At 28.8% G+C, this 17,943-nt stretch overlaps 1 protein-coding gene across 1 annotated transcript; it reads right to left on the reverse strand.

Annotated features, from left to right (window-relative positions):
• Positions 1-5,007: 5,007 nt before the first annotated feature.
• Positions 5,008-7,309, reverse strand: LOC111242698. Its single transcript, XM_022787239.1, has 6 exons — positions 7,278-7,309; positions 7,051-7,094; positions 6,564-6,638; positions 6,080-6,328; positions 5,154-5,966; positions 5,008-5,040 (listed from the first exon to the last, which is right to left on the reverse strand). Exons 2-6 carry the CDS (start codon positions 7,051-7,053, stop codon positions 5,008-5,010), a joined length of 1,173 nt encoding a protein of 390 aa, XP_022642960.1. The 5' UTR covers positions 7,054-7,094; positions 7,278-7,309.
• Positions 7,310-17,943: the final 10,634 nt, after the last annotated feature.

The following is a 17,943-nucleotide window of genomic DNA, read 5'->3' on the forward strand; positions in this document are numbered from 1 at the left end:
ACCCCCACCCCCACCAAAGCTTTTGAAACGCTCCTCCTCCAAACGCTCTCTGCAACTCTCACTCTCCTATTTATACGTTAAAAATATATTTAAAAATAATACATCAAAACATATAAATTCTATTATTAAAATATCTGAAAATTAATATAAAAAGTAAACTAATAAAACAAATCTTAAAAATGGAATGGGGGGTGGGGGTTAGAATTGGGGAGGTACAGGGAATAACCCCCCTGTAACATTAGTATGGAGGCATGGGCCCATGAAGTTAATGAAGAAAGATGGGGGAGAAATTTGCATGGAATTTACGTGAATTCAACTTCTGTAACCTCCTAAGGTTTTATAATTATTTACGTGAATTCAACTTCTGCAACCTAAAATTTTATAATTATTTACGTGAATTCAACTTCTGTAATATAAGGTTATGTATTATAATATATTATTAATATAATACGGTTATATATATATATAAAGGTACCTATAATATATATATATATATATATATATATATATATATATATATAATAGTATAAATCATTAACTGAAACACATAATTAATAAAAGCAAAGACATATAATTCAGGATACTATTACAATTATTTTAAACATTTGAAACGAATTTAGGATTTATTTACAAAGTTTAGAAACAATGATAAAATATAAACTGACTTTTTCAACAGAGTTTTATAGAGAAGAATTGAAATTTTAAACTTCAGAGTTGCATTATCACATTCCTTCATAGGTAGTTCGATTCTTAATTCCTCATTTGCTCACACCTAAAAGGTGATGATTGGAAAATAAGTAAAACAACACAAAAAGACATAAGCAAAAGAATGGATAAACTAATGTACAAAAGAATTTATCATATAATCATTAAACAAGTAAGATTGATAAGTCAAGTCAATAACATAGTCTTAGAACACCATTCACATCAAAAGACATTATTTTATACTTAATTATTCGAATAAAACACATTCATGTTGGGCTACAAGGAAGTTTAACACTTGTGATGTATAACATTGACCCACAAGGTAAATTCTATATAATTCACTAAAACTTCAAAAGGAACTTTTCACCAGAACCTCCTACCACTTTCAACCCCTTGTTCATCCTCATCTATATGAGTTTAAATGACTAGTAGAGTTTAGGATAACTTTCTATCTCAGTCCCTACTTTAATGCACTTCCTAGAAACATACTTCAAAAAAATTTTCCCTTGAAAATCCTATCATACTCACAATTCATATCTCATCATATTCCAACCATATACAATATCATCCATAAACTTATATACAACCAATACTTCTCATACGACTCAAATCCACTAAAACAATTTATCATGAAAATGATTGAATTACTCTTTTAGTCTTGCTTAGCAAGATCATCCACTCGGTTAGCGACTGGAAAACTTGCCCAACGATAGTAGCACTGGACAATTCTCGTAATAAATCTCTCGACAAGCTTAGTATGCGCCTAATGAGAGCACCATTGGAGCTCCTATAAATTTATATGCCAAAATTCACCTAACGAAGTCCAAAAGCGTTCAATGATAAGTCAATGAACTCCCTACCTTAGCTCAGTGAGAATATTATTGCCCAACAATCACAAAGTTAGAAGGCTCTCTTACTTTGGTGTCGCCCAATGAAGCAACCCTTAATCCAATAAATTTCTATAATTGCAAAAAGCGGAATTTTGCTATTTTGCAAATTTAGACCTATCAAGTTCCAATATAATACTTCAATCATAGTATAAATATAAAAATTTGATGTCTAACAGTGAAAGTCAGTTCAAGCCATCACATTCATTATCCTATTCATCAATTTCCTAAAATTCATCATATAACCTAAAACATCTAAACTTAAGATTGTGTATTCTCTAGTTCAACAACAAATATTCATTAAAATTAACAATTCCTCATACAATCACATATGCAATTACACATTTAGTCAAATTGAACTAGTTTAGAATTTATAATAGTTGTAATTAGCTTCCTTAAGCTTTGGTAACAACTTAAACAAGTCAAAATCCTAAAATAACCTCAAACACATAGGAAGTTTTATCTACCCTAAGAAAAACACAAACATGATAAGGGTATGTCATTAGAATCATTGATCAATAGAAGATCATATAAATGACTTTAAAAATGCATGTAGACTAGATAGACCCATATGCAAAAAAAGAACCGATTGAACTTAGAAAAGAGGCAAAAAACTAACTTACCCAAATTGATAAATTGATTGCTTAATCTTGTAGAACTTGCCACAAAGATTAATCCTACGATTCTCCAAAATGATAACCAAAAAGTGAGAAAACTTATAAAAAAGATAAAAAAAACTCTAAAAATATGACTTAAATATATGACGTATTTAAAAATAATAACTCGTTTATGAAATGTTTATTTATACTTGTTATTTAAATAATTAAATTACGACTATTTTAAATACACTATTAATTATAGATTCATATATATATATATATATATATATATATATATATATATATATATAAAATCTTTCTATATTACCAAAAACATACTAAAAATCACAAATTAAATTATGTTTCTTCATGAATGTTGAATATATAACATAATTTATTTTAAAAGCATGATTTATATAACTGATAAAGAGTGGACATTACCTCAAAAAATTAATAATTATTCTTTTATCCATTGTTGTTTTGTTGTAGAAGTTGTTCCTCTTTTTGTATTTGAGTCACTTTAATTAATTCTTAATCAGCACATGCATGTATAAATACAGTAATGTATGAGAATTTGATATGTGAATTTAAAATATGAAAATAAATGTTTTCTAAGAAATATCATTTCCAAAATAAAGAATATATATATATATATATATATATATATATATATATATATATATATATATATATATATATATGTAAACATGTTGTATATTATTCTATCACAATTATTTAATTTTTATGAATTTAAAATTGCATACCTGGATTGTTGTATATAAATGATATGGTCTCCTTTAGATTTTTAATCCAAAGCTTCTTAATAAATGTTATATCTATTGATGTCAACAATGGTGTGTTGATGTTGCCCCTTGAAAATATTTTCATACTTGGAACATTGTTAACCCTTAAAGTTTGCAAACTAGGCCAATTAAGAGTTCCATGATAATGACTGAAATTGACCAACTTTGGAAGATCCTTCAATACTAGACATTTCATTTGGGGAAAAGTGATAGATACATTTTCATCTTCATCACTCGAGATCACTTGCTTTAGTTCTTTACAACTATACAGCCTCAGTAATTTGAGTTTCTTAAGATATTTGAAGGACGAAAGTGAAAATAAACTTTCAATACTATCACAATGGACAATGAAAAGTGACACCAAATTTGATAAGAATGGAACAATAGGTTCTTTGTTCCATATAGACTTCAAACTATTTAGGTTACTCAATGATATTTTCCTCAGTTGAGGAAGCATTTCTTGCATTGGATGATCATCTTCAAGAATGAATATTGTAATCAATGATTCACATTTGTCTAAAGTCAAATCTTTCATGTTGTTGAATCTTATGATCATTTTAGAAGAGATGACACTTAACAATTTATTATTGTTGCTTAAAGTCAAATTTTCTATCTGACAAAATGATTCAGAAGACAAACTATAGTGCCAAAGCTCTTTAATATCTTGATCTATTATATGAAGCACCTTCAACTTTTCCAAAGACAGCTGTAAGGAATAAATAACAGTTTCAAATTTCAAAAATAGGAAACAACAAATCAAAGTAAAATAAAACTAAAAACCATGACTACCTACAAGTTAATACATTTTGTACTTTCATTCCATTTTCAATGCAAAAAGTAAATAAATTATAGGATAAATAATGAGTTTATTATAAAAAAATATTAATACATCTCATTTTTAGTACAAAAAAGTAAAAATATTTTTTTTTTTAAAAAATATTTTGTTAGTTTTGTTTAAACTACCTTAACGATTGAGGTAATTAATAATCTTTAGTAAATATATCAAAAAATTAACCTAAATACAATTAATCTATCTATTATCTCAACTCTACGCAAATGTATTTTAAATTCACAAATTTTATTACATATATATCAATGTTAATGTTTCCTGATAAAAACACATGACAATTTATAAATATCAAATATATCCATCTCATCTATTTATGTCAAAGACCATACAAAACTAACAAAATTAAAAAATTCTATTATGTTTTTATTGTACTAAAAATAGAATACTAAAAAAAATTATTAAGCTAACTATGTAACTTAATAAAAAGTAGAAAATTTTTAATTTGCATGCACATCAAGATAATGAATATTATACTTATGTAACTTTAAATTGAAACGTACCGAATTTGGAAAGAAATATCTTGAAATAGCTTGTTCTTTATGCTCTTTCAACTCATTGGACTCTTCAACAAATGTCATTAAAGAAGGACAATTTGTAATTTTGAGTATTTCCAAAGATGGAAATTCTGAGCCAGAAGGAAATGCAGTATACAAGTTTCTTAGATTTTGAAGAGTAACCTCTCTTAATTGAGAAAAAATGACTTTTTCTTTTTCTTCTTTCTCTTCTCCGATGACCACAGTCTTATGCAAGAAATATAAAAATTAGAAAAAATTTAAATTGCATGCACACCATGATAATGAATATTATATATATGTACTTTAAAATTGGAACGTACCGAATTTGGAAAGAAACATCTTGAAATAGCTTGTTCTTTCAAATCTTTGGGTTCTTCAACAAATGTCATTAGAGAAGGACAATTTGTTATTTTCAGTATTTCCAAGGATGGAAATTCTGACCCAAAAGGAAATGCAGTATACAAGTTTCTTAGATTTTGAAGAGTAACCTCTCTTAATTGAGAAAAAATGAATTGAGAAAAAATGACTTCTTCTTTTTCTTCTTTTTCTTTTCTGATGACCACAGTCTTATGCAAGGAATCACAATCCAATATTTTCATATTTATTAAAGTTAGAGGAATTGGCAACCAATGAAGAAACCCACATCGCTCAACTTGTAGGGTATGTAGATTTTGATATAACCTGACACATTCTTTTTCAATGATGTGAGTTAAATTAGGAAGATTAATCAAAATCAATTCATCTAATTGGGGAAGGAGCTCTATAGAGTTAGGTATTTCCTTCACCATTATTACCATTTTCAATGCATAGCAATTACTCACAAAGAGTTTCTTCAATTTCATCTTCTCGGGCGGTGTCTTAAAAGAGGCTACATAGAGCAACAGGTGACAACCATCTAATCTCAATTCATCCAACTCAGGTAAAGTTTTATCCTTTGGACCTGAGAAATCTACTAAAATTGCTTGGTTTATTGTGAACTCTTCTAGACAAGGACATTCTTCTATTATCAATGTTTTCAAACTTGAAAAATCATCCCTTTCAGAAAACATCCTAAATTTTGAGAGAGACTTTAGCTCCACTTTACTTAATCTTGGGAAGGACAAAGAATATTCGGAGTATTCAACTACTTGCAATAAAGTCTCACATGCTTCTAACTTTAATTCCTTTAGTTCTGAAAGCCTTGTGGAAAAGGATTGTGGATCGAAGAGAAACTTTATAGAGTGACAACTTTTGAGGTGTACAATTTCCAGACTTTTGAAGTCAAAATATTCTGGAACATACCAACTGCATAGTAAAAACATATGATATACTTCTATTAGCTTTAATTCCTTTATTCCTCTCAAATACTTAAACTCTTTATCCATTAAAGTACGATCCAAAAGGTCAAATAGATATCCTGATGTTTTACAACACTGAATTTCAATAACTTGAAGCTTTTTTGACCTCTTCATCAAAATATATATAAATTCAGTCAACATTTCATCACAGTTTTTTGCTCGAAACACTACAATGTTTGTGAAATGTAAAGGTCGAAGGTTATGCATTCTTTTATGTAATTCCTCAGTGTCATCAATCTCATATTCACCAATCGTTGAAAACCAATCATCCTGTAAAACATCATTTCTTCTCTTGTTACTATTTTGCATGTAAAATAATTTTACAAAATAGAAGATAAACTTAAATCCTTAATGTATTACAAGATATTGCAGAAAGAACTAACCCATGATTCAAAAATATCTCCCAGAGACGATTGGTTTTTCAAGATTACTGATTTTGTTCTTCCCAAACCAAACTTTCTTATGTTGGGACAATGATTCACAGTCACTTTCTTTAGTGATGGCCACTCACTGATATCTCCAGAAGAATAATTCTTTAAACTCGGTAAGCTTTCAAAGTGTAATTGCTTTGCTTCTGGATTTTCTATTACAACCGTCTCTTCTTTAGCTTGAAGAAGTTTTTCATGTAACAGCTGTACCATCCAAGTATATGTAAACAAATAAGGAATAAAAACATGTAAATATATAATAACTGTTTCTTAATGCATTGATAATAATAAGTAGATTTTATTACAAATTATTGAGAACTTCTTCTTTTCCTGATGCATTTTTATAAGTAATTTTTAATTGAATTATTATTATTTTTTTAAAATTCATTATTTGATTGAAACTTAAATCTACATATATAGAGAGACTGCAAGTTCTCACCGTTATGTTGAGTGCTGCCTCCTCATTGAACCCAAACTTTTGTAGCAATATTAGAATTTCATCCGCCCAGATAACCTGAAATACTACTTTTAAAAGCGAGTTCTTTGGTCTGTGTATTAACTTGTTTATATTATTTTATTTTAATTTTTAATTTTAAAAATAAAAATGGGATAGTGTGTTAGTTCGTTATATCCTATCTTTAATAATATTACAAAAATTTATCTATAATTATATATACACCTTTTTGGTATTTAAAAATTTGTCTTTAAAAAAGTAAAGTAATTCATTAAATTTTTAATAAGAATAATGGTAACACATGTTTATATTCATTTAACACAAAATATAAAAGATAAAATGATCATAAAAATAAAAAATTATAATATTTTTTTAAATAAAAATGAAAAATAAAAAAGAATAATATTAAATGATTGTAAAAAAATTAAATGTGTTAAATAATATTTTTCTTTTAATAGTTGAAAGTTCTCACCATTTGCACTTGATATATCTGGTAGTAGGGAAAATGTCACCAACCTGAAATAACATTTTTATGCATAAATTTCTTTTTATAACTTATAAAAAAATACTTTATTTTTGTCTTCTAAAAATCCTTTTAAATAATCTAAACAAAGCATAATCCTAATACGTATAGCAGCACATGATCAGAGAGATAAAGAAGCTAAATAAAATCACCAAATTGATAATATTAATTAGTACCTGCTTGAGACTGGGTTTAGGTTGTATTATGCTGAAATTGGAATTGTGCTGATATTGGAATTTTGGAAGAAAAATGAAGGTTTTATAGATCTCCAATTAGAATATTGAAAGGTTCTGTTTTTTTTCATTTCGTTTTCCTCCAAAATATTCTGTAAGTTTTCTAAATTCTTTCCTCAGCATCAACTTTTCGAATTCTTTGCTTTTGTTTTCGCTAACGTAGTAATTCTTTGCTTTTGTTCTGGCTAACGTAGTAATTCTTTGCTTAAAACCTATACCATATATTTCAAAGTTTCCTTATTAATCAAATTTCTGTATATATTTTTGGAACATAAATTCAAAATTACCCTAGAAATTATCATTTTTATAAAGAAAGCATGTTAGAACTGAAGTTTCTCATTATCAAAGAAAAATAAAATTATTGTATTAAGGTCATATAGATCCTACATAATTAATAAAATATGGTTTCTTCTGGTTGTCGGCTTTGGTAGTCTACTTCGGGAAGTTTCAATATCGAATAATGTAGTAAAGATATTTTGACGATCAAGTTAGTATTTTTTTTTGGAAGATGATATTTTGATAATACTTTTTGACAACCTTTTTTACTACGAGACACGTGTCATCACTTTATTAGTCTATTTAAATTTATGTTTAAAAAATATTTAAAACGATCCAATCACAAGCTGTCAGTATATATTGTCAAAAAGTTGTTAAAAAAATGTTGTTAAAAGAACTTTTTCCTTTTTTTTTCATAGTTTGTTTTCGGACAAATATAGTTAAGAAAGATTTCTTCTTTTTATCTTAGGTGTTTATCTATTTAGAGCATTTTTTATTGTCTTTTTCCCTTCAAGTGTATTAAAAGTGGGCTTTAAACCTAATTCAACCCCACAAAATCGGTTTGTATGGTGAGGTTTGCACCTCACTTATATATTATAATTTGGCCTTATATTTAGTCAGTGTGGGACTTCCAACACACCCCCTTCACGTCGAGATATAGACATCTCGAGCGTGAGAGTAGAATTAATGGGTGGTCCAATAGCAGAAGGAATAGAAATACCCAAGAAATAAGAAATATCGCTAGGATAGGCTTAAACTTGGCTTTGATACCATATTAGAAATGGACTTTAAGTCTAACTCAACCCCTCAAAACTGACTTATATGGTGAGATTTACACTCCACTTATATATATATATATTATAATTTAGCCTTATCTCTAGTCGATGTGGGACTTCCAACAAAGTGATTAAAGAGAGTCCGGTCACAACTTAACTAGGTTTTTCTTTGTGTTGAATCTTTGTTATGTTAATTTAGATAGATAAACAATTTTTTTTCAAATTTTGTTTTTTATTTAAAATATAATAATTATTTAAATTAATTTAGTATTTTAATATAATTTAATATATTTAAACATACTAAATTTGATTCAAAATTATTATTTTTATTTTTATTTTTTTACTTTTATTATTAATACTTTTATTATAATTATTCTATTTTAATTTTTAATAAGAATATTCTGAAAATAAAAATTATATTGTAATAATTATTAAAATATAAAAATATTATAAATAATATTAAAATTTTAAATTAAATTAAATAATTATTAAACTTTAAGTAAAATACAATATTCTAAAAATTAACTTTATCGGATATTCATATCCGATAAAGAAATATTTTTAACTTCGGATTCTGATTTCCCAAAGTTTTTCAAAATTTAGTTTTCTTTTTACTATTAATACTTTTAATTTAATTTTAATATTTTTAATAAAAATATTTTAAAAATATAAATCATATTTTAATAATTATTAAAATATAAAAATACTATAATAATATTAAAATTTTAAATTAATTTTGAATTTTGAATTTTGATATCCGAATTTTTATAATTTAGTTTTCTATTTAAAATTTTATAATTATTTAATTTAATTTAATACTTTAATTAAATTTAATATATGGAAATATATTAAACCCAATTTTATATTAATATTTTTTTATTATTACTATTTTTGTGAGAACCTGGTAAATAAATTCAAAAACAAAAGGGTGGACACGTGTTTTTAACTGATGACACCAGGTTTCTACATCAAAACGCAGACCAGTATAAAATATTTTTATAAAACACCCTGGCTCATTAGTGTAACCAGTTTATCTCTCTAGGGCTCATTTCTTCATACTCTTCTCATCCTTCTCTCTACCATTTCTACTTAATAAACCGTTTAATTTTCATTTAGATGGTGTCTAGACGTTCGCAATGAAGAGGGCTTCGTTTTTCACCGATTATATCTTCGATTCGAGCTGGTAAGTAGTCTCCTCCAAATTATCCGTATGTTTTAAGGTTTAGTCTGTGCGATTCTCCTAGTTGCATGTGTAGGGTGTGGTTACCCTTAAATTCTTTGTCTCATTCCAGCCCTAAAAAGTTGTTCTTCGTCACCAAATGGTGATATGTAGGTTCTGTTGAGTCTCGTGTTGTATAAGGTGATGTAAAGTGACTCCGTGAGATAGGCAGTTTGTCCTTGAGGTAAGGGAAGTTGGGCCTTTTGTATTTTTAGTAAATTGTATTCTGCATGAGTTAAAGGTATGCTTAGAACCATGAAATTGATGCCTAGGAGAAATCTATTTTGTGTTGTGGCTGTTTGTATGTAAAATTGTGGGTCTTGGTGGGAGAAAGGGTTGTTTGTCCTGTTGGAAAATGAAATATGAAATTTATTGATATTGATGAAGTGTTAGTTGAATGTTGTTTGTGTTACTGAAAATGATTTTGGATGTATGAAAATTGTTTTAGAAGAAAAGCTGTTAGTTTAGTTGAGTTAATACTGGTTTTAAGGGTAATTGAGAGGAAGTGAGATGGTCAAATTTAGCAAATTGAGTTGGAGGTTGTTCTGGGCAGTAGGGATGGAGTAAGCATGTCAATTAGAACTTATTTGAGTCATTTCAAGAGTCTAAAACTGTGAAAAATGGTAGAATTGAACTTAGGCTTCTAAGAGAAGGAAATTGAGTTTTTAGATTTGATGGCAATGTCTAAACATTAGAGAATGATGTTAGGAATGGTTATAATCATCTAAACAAGTTTAATTCAACATATAATTTGATTTAGGGGTGTTAAAAGTTCACCAAAATTATGCAGTTTTAGAGTGCTGCATATTGAAAAAGGGGTTGCTGTCAGGGAATATTTGCTTAGCGAGAAGATTTAGCTAAGCGAATTATGAGTGAATTTTTATTCTGTATTTTTAGCTTAGCGAGAAGAGCTAGCTAAGCAAATTATGAGTGAATTTTTATTGTGTATTTTTAGCTTAGCGAATATTATGCGCTGAATGAATTCCTTTACTCTGTCTTACTATTTTCTTCTCCTTTCTTGGTTTATAATTGATGTATGAATTATATATGAACCAGTATAGCATTGAATGAGATTATATGATTAAATTGAAGTGGTTTACGATTGAAATCAAGGGTGATAATGTTGAATATGGTGCAACTTGAGTATAATATTAAGATCTCTTGGTGAGATCATTTTAGTGTTTAGAATGAATGTAAGAGGCTTTCATATGGGGGGCTATCCCAACACTCTAATGGTCTTTCATTCTCACTTAAAGAGGATTGACGCATGTGGTGAGAGTAGTGGGAGGTCCTAGGGTAGGTGCTATCACTGGAGGCCTATCGCTCAGTAATGGACTAACCTTGTGTGTGGTAGGGTGAAACCCATTGGCAATGACTTTGCAAAGCAGTAGAGGCCACCACAAGTGCACAACCCGTCCCGGATCGACATTCATTCTAAGTATGGACGAGTCTAGTAAGTCATAACATGATAGTTAGTCCTGTTTAATGTGGAATCTGATGAAATGTTTACTTGTTTGCTTGTGTGCATACTGATATGTATATGTTAGTTATATTAGGACTTATCTTGCATGCTTTTTCAACCTAGCTTACCCTTGCTTGTTTGTCTATGTCTTGTATGTTGTGTTTTTCTCTTTACGATGATCATCCACTTGGATGTCCTCTTGCTGCCGAGCTCCCTTTCTCCTCGGTCCACAGAGACAAAATGTAAGACTAACGCCAACAGTTGATCACGAAAGAAAGGACTAGCTAAGCCGAGATCACTAACTCAAACGAATTTAATACTAATAGAAAATTTTAATCGAACAGAAATAGAACTGTCTTTTCATATAGATATCCCTTCAACACAACATAGGTCATCGAAAGGATCTCAAAGACCCACCAACGCAAAGCTGGGATCTTTCAGAAAATAGATTCTTATTCGAAGGGTGCATAACCACATGGATAAGCTCACACTAACCCGTCAATTTGGGATTCAATTCAGTTCCGAGGTATCGGGAAGGAATTGGAATGTAATTATATCGATTCATGGCTTCCCTGGAACAGACGTTGGAGGAGACCGATGCTGCTGATCAGTCTTAGGTAGTAGATGTTTAGCTTTTTATGTCTTTCTGAAAGACTCTTGCACTTGTAAACTTAAAATTTTAAATTCTAGCCATATTTTGGGAGGACCGTAAACCTTAATATTATCTCTTATACTCTTAACTGTTTTCTCATACTATAATAGCGGAATCCTATTATATTGTATGTCCATATAATATTTGGGATGTCACAATTTTTATTTTAATTATTTAAATTTTATTTTTTACATAGCTATTATTATAATATAATTATATTTTAATATAATTCAATATATTTAAATATATTAAATCAGATTTTATATTATTTTTTTTCTATTTTTATTTTCATTATTACTATTTTATTTTAATTATTTTTATTTTTTCTTTTAATATAATTGTTATAATAGTGGAAATTATATTTTAATAATTATTAAGATATAAATGTATATTAAATAATATTAAAATTTTAAATTATATTATATTATTATTAAATTTTAAATATAAAAATGAAATTTAGATATTTATGAAAAGGATTTTAAAATCTGTATAAATTTTAAAATCTATTAAAAGGTGTATAATGATTTTAGTAAGAAAGAAAAAAATTAAAATGATATTAATTAAGGTTAAAATTGAAATTTTTAGAAATACAGGATGAAAGAATGAAAGGTTGGAGGTGTAGAGTGAAACACCCGAAATCTTTTACTTTGTCCAGCCCATACAAATTTTTCCAGCCCATGAATATTTTATTGTTCTAAAAGTAACTTCCAGATTATCTGCTACCGAAAATTTCCAAAACCGGGCTTTTAAAATACCTGGAATATGATTTCTAGAACTAGAATTCTGGCATAAGATTTTTTAAACGGAATTTTTAAATGCGTGAAATAGATTATGAAACAAGCTTTATGATGTAGAATTTCCGGTACTAGCTTTCCAATAAATTTTATGAAACATGTTCTGGAAAGAGTTTTAATGAATACATTCTATATATATATATATATATATATATATATATATATATATATATATATATATATATATATATATATATAAATTAAAAGAAAATATAGAAAGTGATAAGGTAGCCACCTTCCTTTAGCAGGATGTGTATGTAGTGTTCCAGATTGATGGTTCTAAAAACATGTTCTAGATTGGATAACCCATAAAGCATCATATGTTTTCGAAACCTTATTCAACAAAGTTTGTTTCAAAATATTCGCAAAATTGGTAATCCAAAAGTTAGCTTTGAAATGGACCATGAAAAGAAGAGTGGTTATTTTAAAAATTATGGAGGTGTAGGTAGTTAGAGAATAAAATATGTAAAATCACTCCTACACGTGTTTGTTTTACTATCACAAAACAAGTGATGGAAAACCATCCAATAGCTAGAAAGGTTGAAAGAGAATAACAAAAAAAAAAAAAGTAAATAAAAATGTAAATAGAAATAAAACTTTTTGTATAGGATCAGTAACTTTTCCTTTGAAAAGATATAAGTAGATTTTTCCTCTCTCGTCTTTAATTTTTCAAACACTTTTATTTTCCAACAATTTAATTTCTTACTATTTCAAATTTTAGCAATTTTAAATTTATGTTTTTAGTAGTTTATCTTTAAAACTTTAATTCAATTTAATATCATAATTTTATAAATACATGAATTTAATCATTTTAATCAAATTTTGTTAAATTTATTTGAAGTTTCAAAAGTGTTTCTCATATAAAATAAATTTAGTAAATGTAAATCTTATCTTACAAACCAACTTTATAAAATTAGTTAGATTTAATATTCACAATCTCTAAGTGTTTAAATGTAGGATTAATATTCAGTCAAAAATATAAATTGTATAAAACTAAGAATATCTTATGTAGATATAAAAGTTATTGTTTATATCCTTCTATCCTCAAAAAATTTCTCATTAGTTGAGTTCATAGGTTTTATACCAAAAGTGGATCTCGTTGTTGATCTTGCATTTGCAAGATGCTGAAATACAAACAACAAAGTTAAATGGACTTACATAATTATGTAAAGAGTGCATATCTTTCTAATGTTTAAATAATATAATCAAAATTTTGGAATAACACGTGACAGATTGTAGGATTGGAACCAATGAAACAATTTAATGTGGGAACTTCTTTTTACTCATGCTTTCTTTCTACAATCCATAGATGTTAAAATCCCTACTTTTCCTTATTATGAAAGACTTACCCGAAAGCTTGGGAGGACATTGTAGATGTATGGGATGAAAGAAAAAAAAACTGAAAATCGCCTCAAATTTTTTTTTTCTGCAAAAATGATTTTTGAATTGAACAATCCATAATAGAATATTGGGAATGATTTTGAGATCTAGAAGTCTATATATTGCATAAATTAAAAGTTAATTCTTTTTTAAAAAATAATTGCACAATCTAAAAATGACTTCAAAATGTTAAGACAAAATCATTTATGTATTTAAGCGCTCTCATGTTTGAATTTTAACCAAATAACATTAAACGGAATAATAACCTCAAAACATATAGGATAAAAATACAAAGATTTAGTACAGAAATTTCCAACACAGAAAACCTTAGGAAAACACTTAGAATTTTAAGAAACAGAAAAACGGTTAAGCCAAACGCCTAGACGCAATGTTAAACGTCTATCAAGTCAAAAGCGTCTAAAAGAGTTGAAGCTAAAAGCATAAAGCTTATCATACCTAAAGGGTATTCAGTTTAGCTCTCGGGAAAACAAAACAATGTCAAGACGATGTCATTGACAAACCACACTAAAAGACTAAAACTTAAACCCAAACAAAGCTAAATATTGTTTGTCTATAAAGGCAAAATAACAAAAGCATTCACTCTGCCTAAACGATACCATGAGCTAAACTGTTACTTCATCAGACAATGAAGTCCTTGATCAATGTTTGGTATTGTACAGTAAGGAGCGAGACGGACGACCACAAAGAGAATCAAGACGGCCGGCGTACAACGAAACCCAAAGGAAAACAATAGTGAAGCCCGGTCTCGGCGACCGGGTGCAACCTCTGTTTATGAGAAAAACCTTGAAGAGTCCACATGGAGTCTTATCGTCACAAGATAACCCCGCATTCTCCATGCTCATGAAAAATGTTCTTCGAAAAAATGCTGAGAGACGAAACGTCTGGTATGACCAAGGCGTTGAAACCTCAAGTCGACGTACGGGCAGACCGTCCAAACGTCCAATATGACCAACGATTAGCGACGGACGTTCGCATAAAGGAGTTGATCCGATATCGGTTTGAACGGATTCCTCACCAAAGCTGTAATGACGGGCGACGAACGCGCCCGGCAAAGGATGAAAATTAGAATTTGGTAAGCTTTCAGGATTAAGGTAAAACCAGATTAACTATAACAGGCCTACTATTGGGCCATGATTAAGGTTTTGTTAATCATTGGCCCATGAGGAAAACTATAAATATGAGTCCAGGGTCAAAGGTAGGTGGTTCCATTGAATGCACATTTACTTCACTTTCTCTTTCTATCTCTACCTTTTCATCCCATCATTAATACTGACTTGAGCGTCGGAGTGCCATTAGTAGGTACCCGGCCGGATTCAACGGACGTGAGCATCCACTAGTAGAGGACTCGGCAAGAGAAGTAGGGGACCGGACGGTTTAAGGCAGAAAAGTCTGTAGGAGGACTAGGAGACATTCCCCACCAAAACAGGTATCTTTGGAAAAAAAAGCTTAATTGTCAAACGATACCTTAACAGTAGGAAATCAAAAAGCACTTTGTTATTCTGAGCAAGCATTAAATGACATTAAATGCTCAATGTTCAAAAACAACAAAAGTGATAAGAAAAAGACATATATGCTGCATGCACAATCTATTCTACAAGCATCCAAAAACTTCAAATCAAAATATCAGAAGTGGACGTTAGAGACAAAAGAAATATTCACAAAATATTCTTCACTTGAAGCCATATCTAAAAGAACGTACAACCTACTTCAAGCAAGGGAGTGAAAAAACATGTATGCTTTGACAAGTTAACTTTATCCAACGACTGATGTACATGAAGAAAGAGAAAGCATAAGAATCAAGGCTAAAAGCTTAGTCTAATGGACATTTATCCAAAAACCTATAAATACAAGAGCTTTCAAATGAAGATTCAAGAAGATAGCATAAAACGAAATATTCATCTTGAGAAACGCTTAAAAGAAAAGAAGAGAAAGAGATCAAGAAAAAGAATACATCTAAGCAAAAAAAGAGAAGAAGAGAAAAAAGAAGAAAAATACTCTCGAGCTTCATTTTTATATTGCTTACTATTTTTAAGAAAGAGAGAAAGAGAAAAGAAAGAAACATCTACGAGTGTTTAAACTGCATTGTATTATAATTACATCTTCTCTACGAGAATAATATTCTAAAAGAATTGTAAGCAATCTTTGATTGCAATTCTAAAGGGAATTAAAACACTTGTTGAACTCGGTTTAGTTAAAGAAAATCTAGGCAAGGTTGCTTAGTATCAGGAGTGGTGCAAATACTTCTCCAAAGTGGTTATTTGCGGACTGTGGAGACCAGGAGTGATGAGAATACTCATATAAGTCTAGGGTAACAGGAGGTTACTTGCTGACTTTGGAAACCAGAAGTAGTGTGAATACTCAATATAATCTTGTGAAGATTATAGTGGAACCTTCTGCAGAGAAGACTAGACGTAACTCAATTGGAGTGAACCGGTATAAAAAATATTTGTGCAATTACTTCTTCTCTTGCCTAAACGCTTCTCTTACAAAACCTGCAGTTGAGTTTTTATTTCTAAACGCAAAAACCTTTCAAGCTAAACAATTACTATTAATCAAAGGAAATTCTTATAAACTTTGCAGTGTACATTCTGAATACCACGACAAAAGCATTTCTTGATATAATCTTTTATTAGGTAGAGCGTCTAAGTATTTAAAAGAAAATCATAAAGTTACACAACATTGCGAAATTTTTTTTTTCATTACCAATATTTAACTTTCTTTCTAATATTTTTCAAGGACTTCACAAAAATAATATGTGGATTTAAAATTCTATTTTATGTAGTAGTTATCAAATATATATTATTAAAGAAAATAACTACTAGATGAAATAGACTTTGTATAGTACTTTAAATTATTAGATAAAATGGGGAGAAATTGTAAAAGTATTATCTCTCGTCACTAGTAGTTCATGGCTTGATGCGTATTCTTTTGGTATTTCATTTATAATTACTCTTCACAATAAAAGTTTAGCTTGTGAATTTCCTTCACATTTCTTGACCTCGTTTTGTGTTGTTATTGACTAGATAATGTGACATCCAATAGACTTAAACTATCAAACTTTTGAAACTGAGCCATTATTTCTAACTCTTCGTCTTACATTCTATACTTAGTATTCTGAAATGAGGATGTGAAAATTTTGTTGTTCCCTTGCTGGAAGTGTAAGAAATTAATTTATTTTCTTAAAATACTCGATGCAGACCACACTAATCCAATTTGAGATACAAATTCAATCATTGTAAATTTTATTTCACATAAAAATACATCATAGTTCTATAAGAAATTCATGGGTACACTGCAATGAAACTGAAGTGGATTGTATAAACTTTTCTAAAACATTATTTGAAAAGAAGAATAAATTATATAAAATAAGTTTTTTTAGATAAAATTAACTTATGGTGTAATATCTCACTTAGAGTTATATTATTATTGATCAATATAAAATAAATAAACATTCTTAAAATTAAAACTTTCTTCATTGCATGTAGTGTTGTCAAAACGGGTCACTCGGCCCAACCCGATCTGGTTCATCACGGGTTGATCACTTAGTGAGTCAACTTAACCTGATTCATTTATTAGCAAGTCAGAAAAATTTGAACCCGACCCGACCAATCACGAATTGGTAGATAAACGAGTTGATTCACTTAATTACAATTTTTAAATAAAAAAAATTATAAACTTTCTATAATTCAAATCTAAACAAATTTCACTCTTCTGTTTAATTAGTTTTGAAAATAGAAAACTTAAATAATTTTTTTAAGCAAAAAAATGATAAATACTTTTTTATAAAATTAAAATTAAATTTTAATAAAATAAAATTAGGTAGGTGGTTGGTGGGCCAACCTGGTCCACCACAGGTTGAAATCTGACCCACATAAAAAAATGGTTAAAACCGTTTAGGCGTCCCTATTTTTGTAAGGTATTCCCAATTTGGTCCCCTTCTTTTAAACCTTCCCAATTGAGTCCTTATAAGTGTTAATTTGAAACAAATTAGCCACTGTCGTTAAAAATTGTTAACGCTGTTAAAATTGT

This window comes from Vigna radiata, chromosome 10 (genome assembly GCF_000741045.1).
Source record: "Vigna radiata var. radiata cultivar VC1973A chromosome 10, Vradiata_ver6, whole genome shotgun sequence".
Lineage (NCBI taxonomy): Eukaryota > Viridiplantae > Streptophyta > Magnoliopsida > Fabales > Fabaceae > Vigna > Vigna radiata.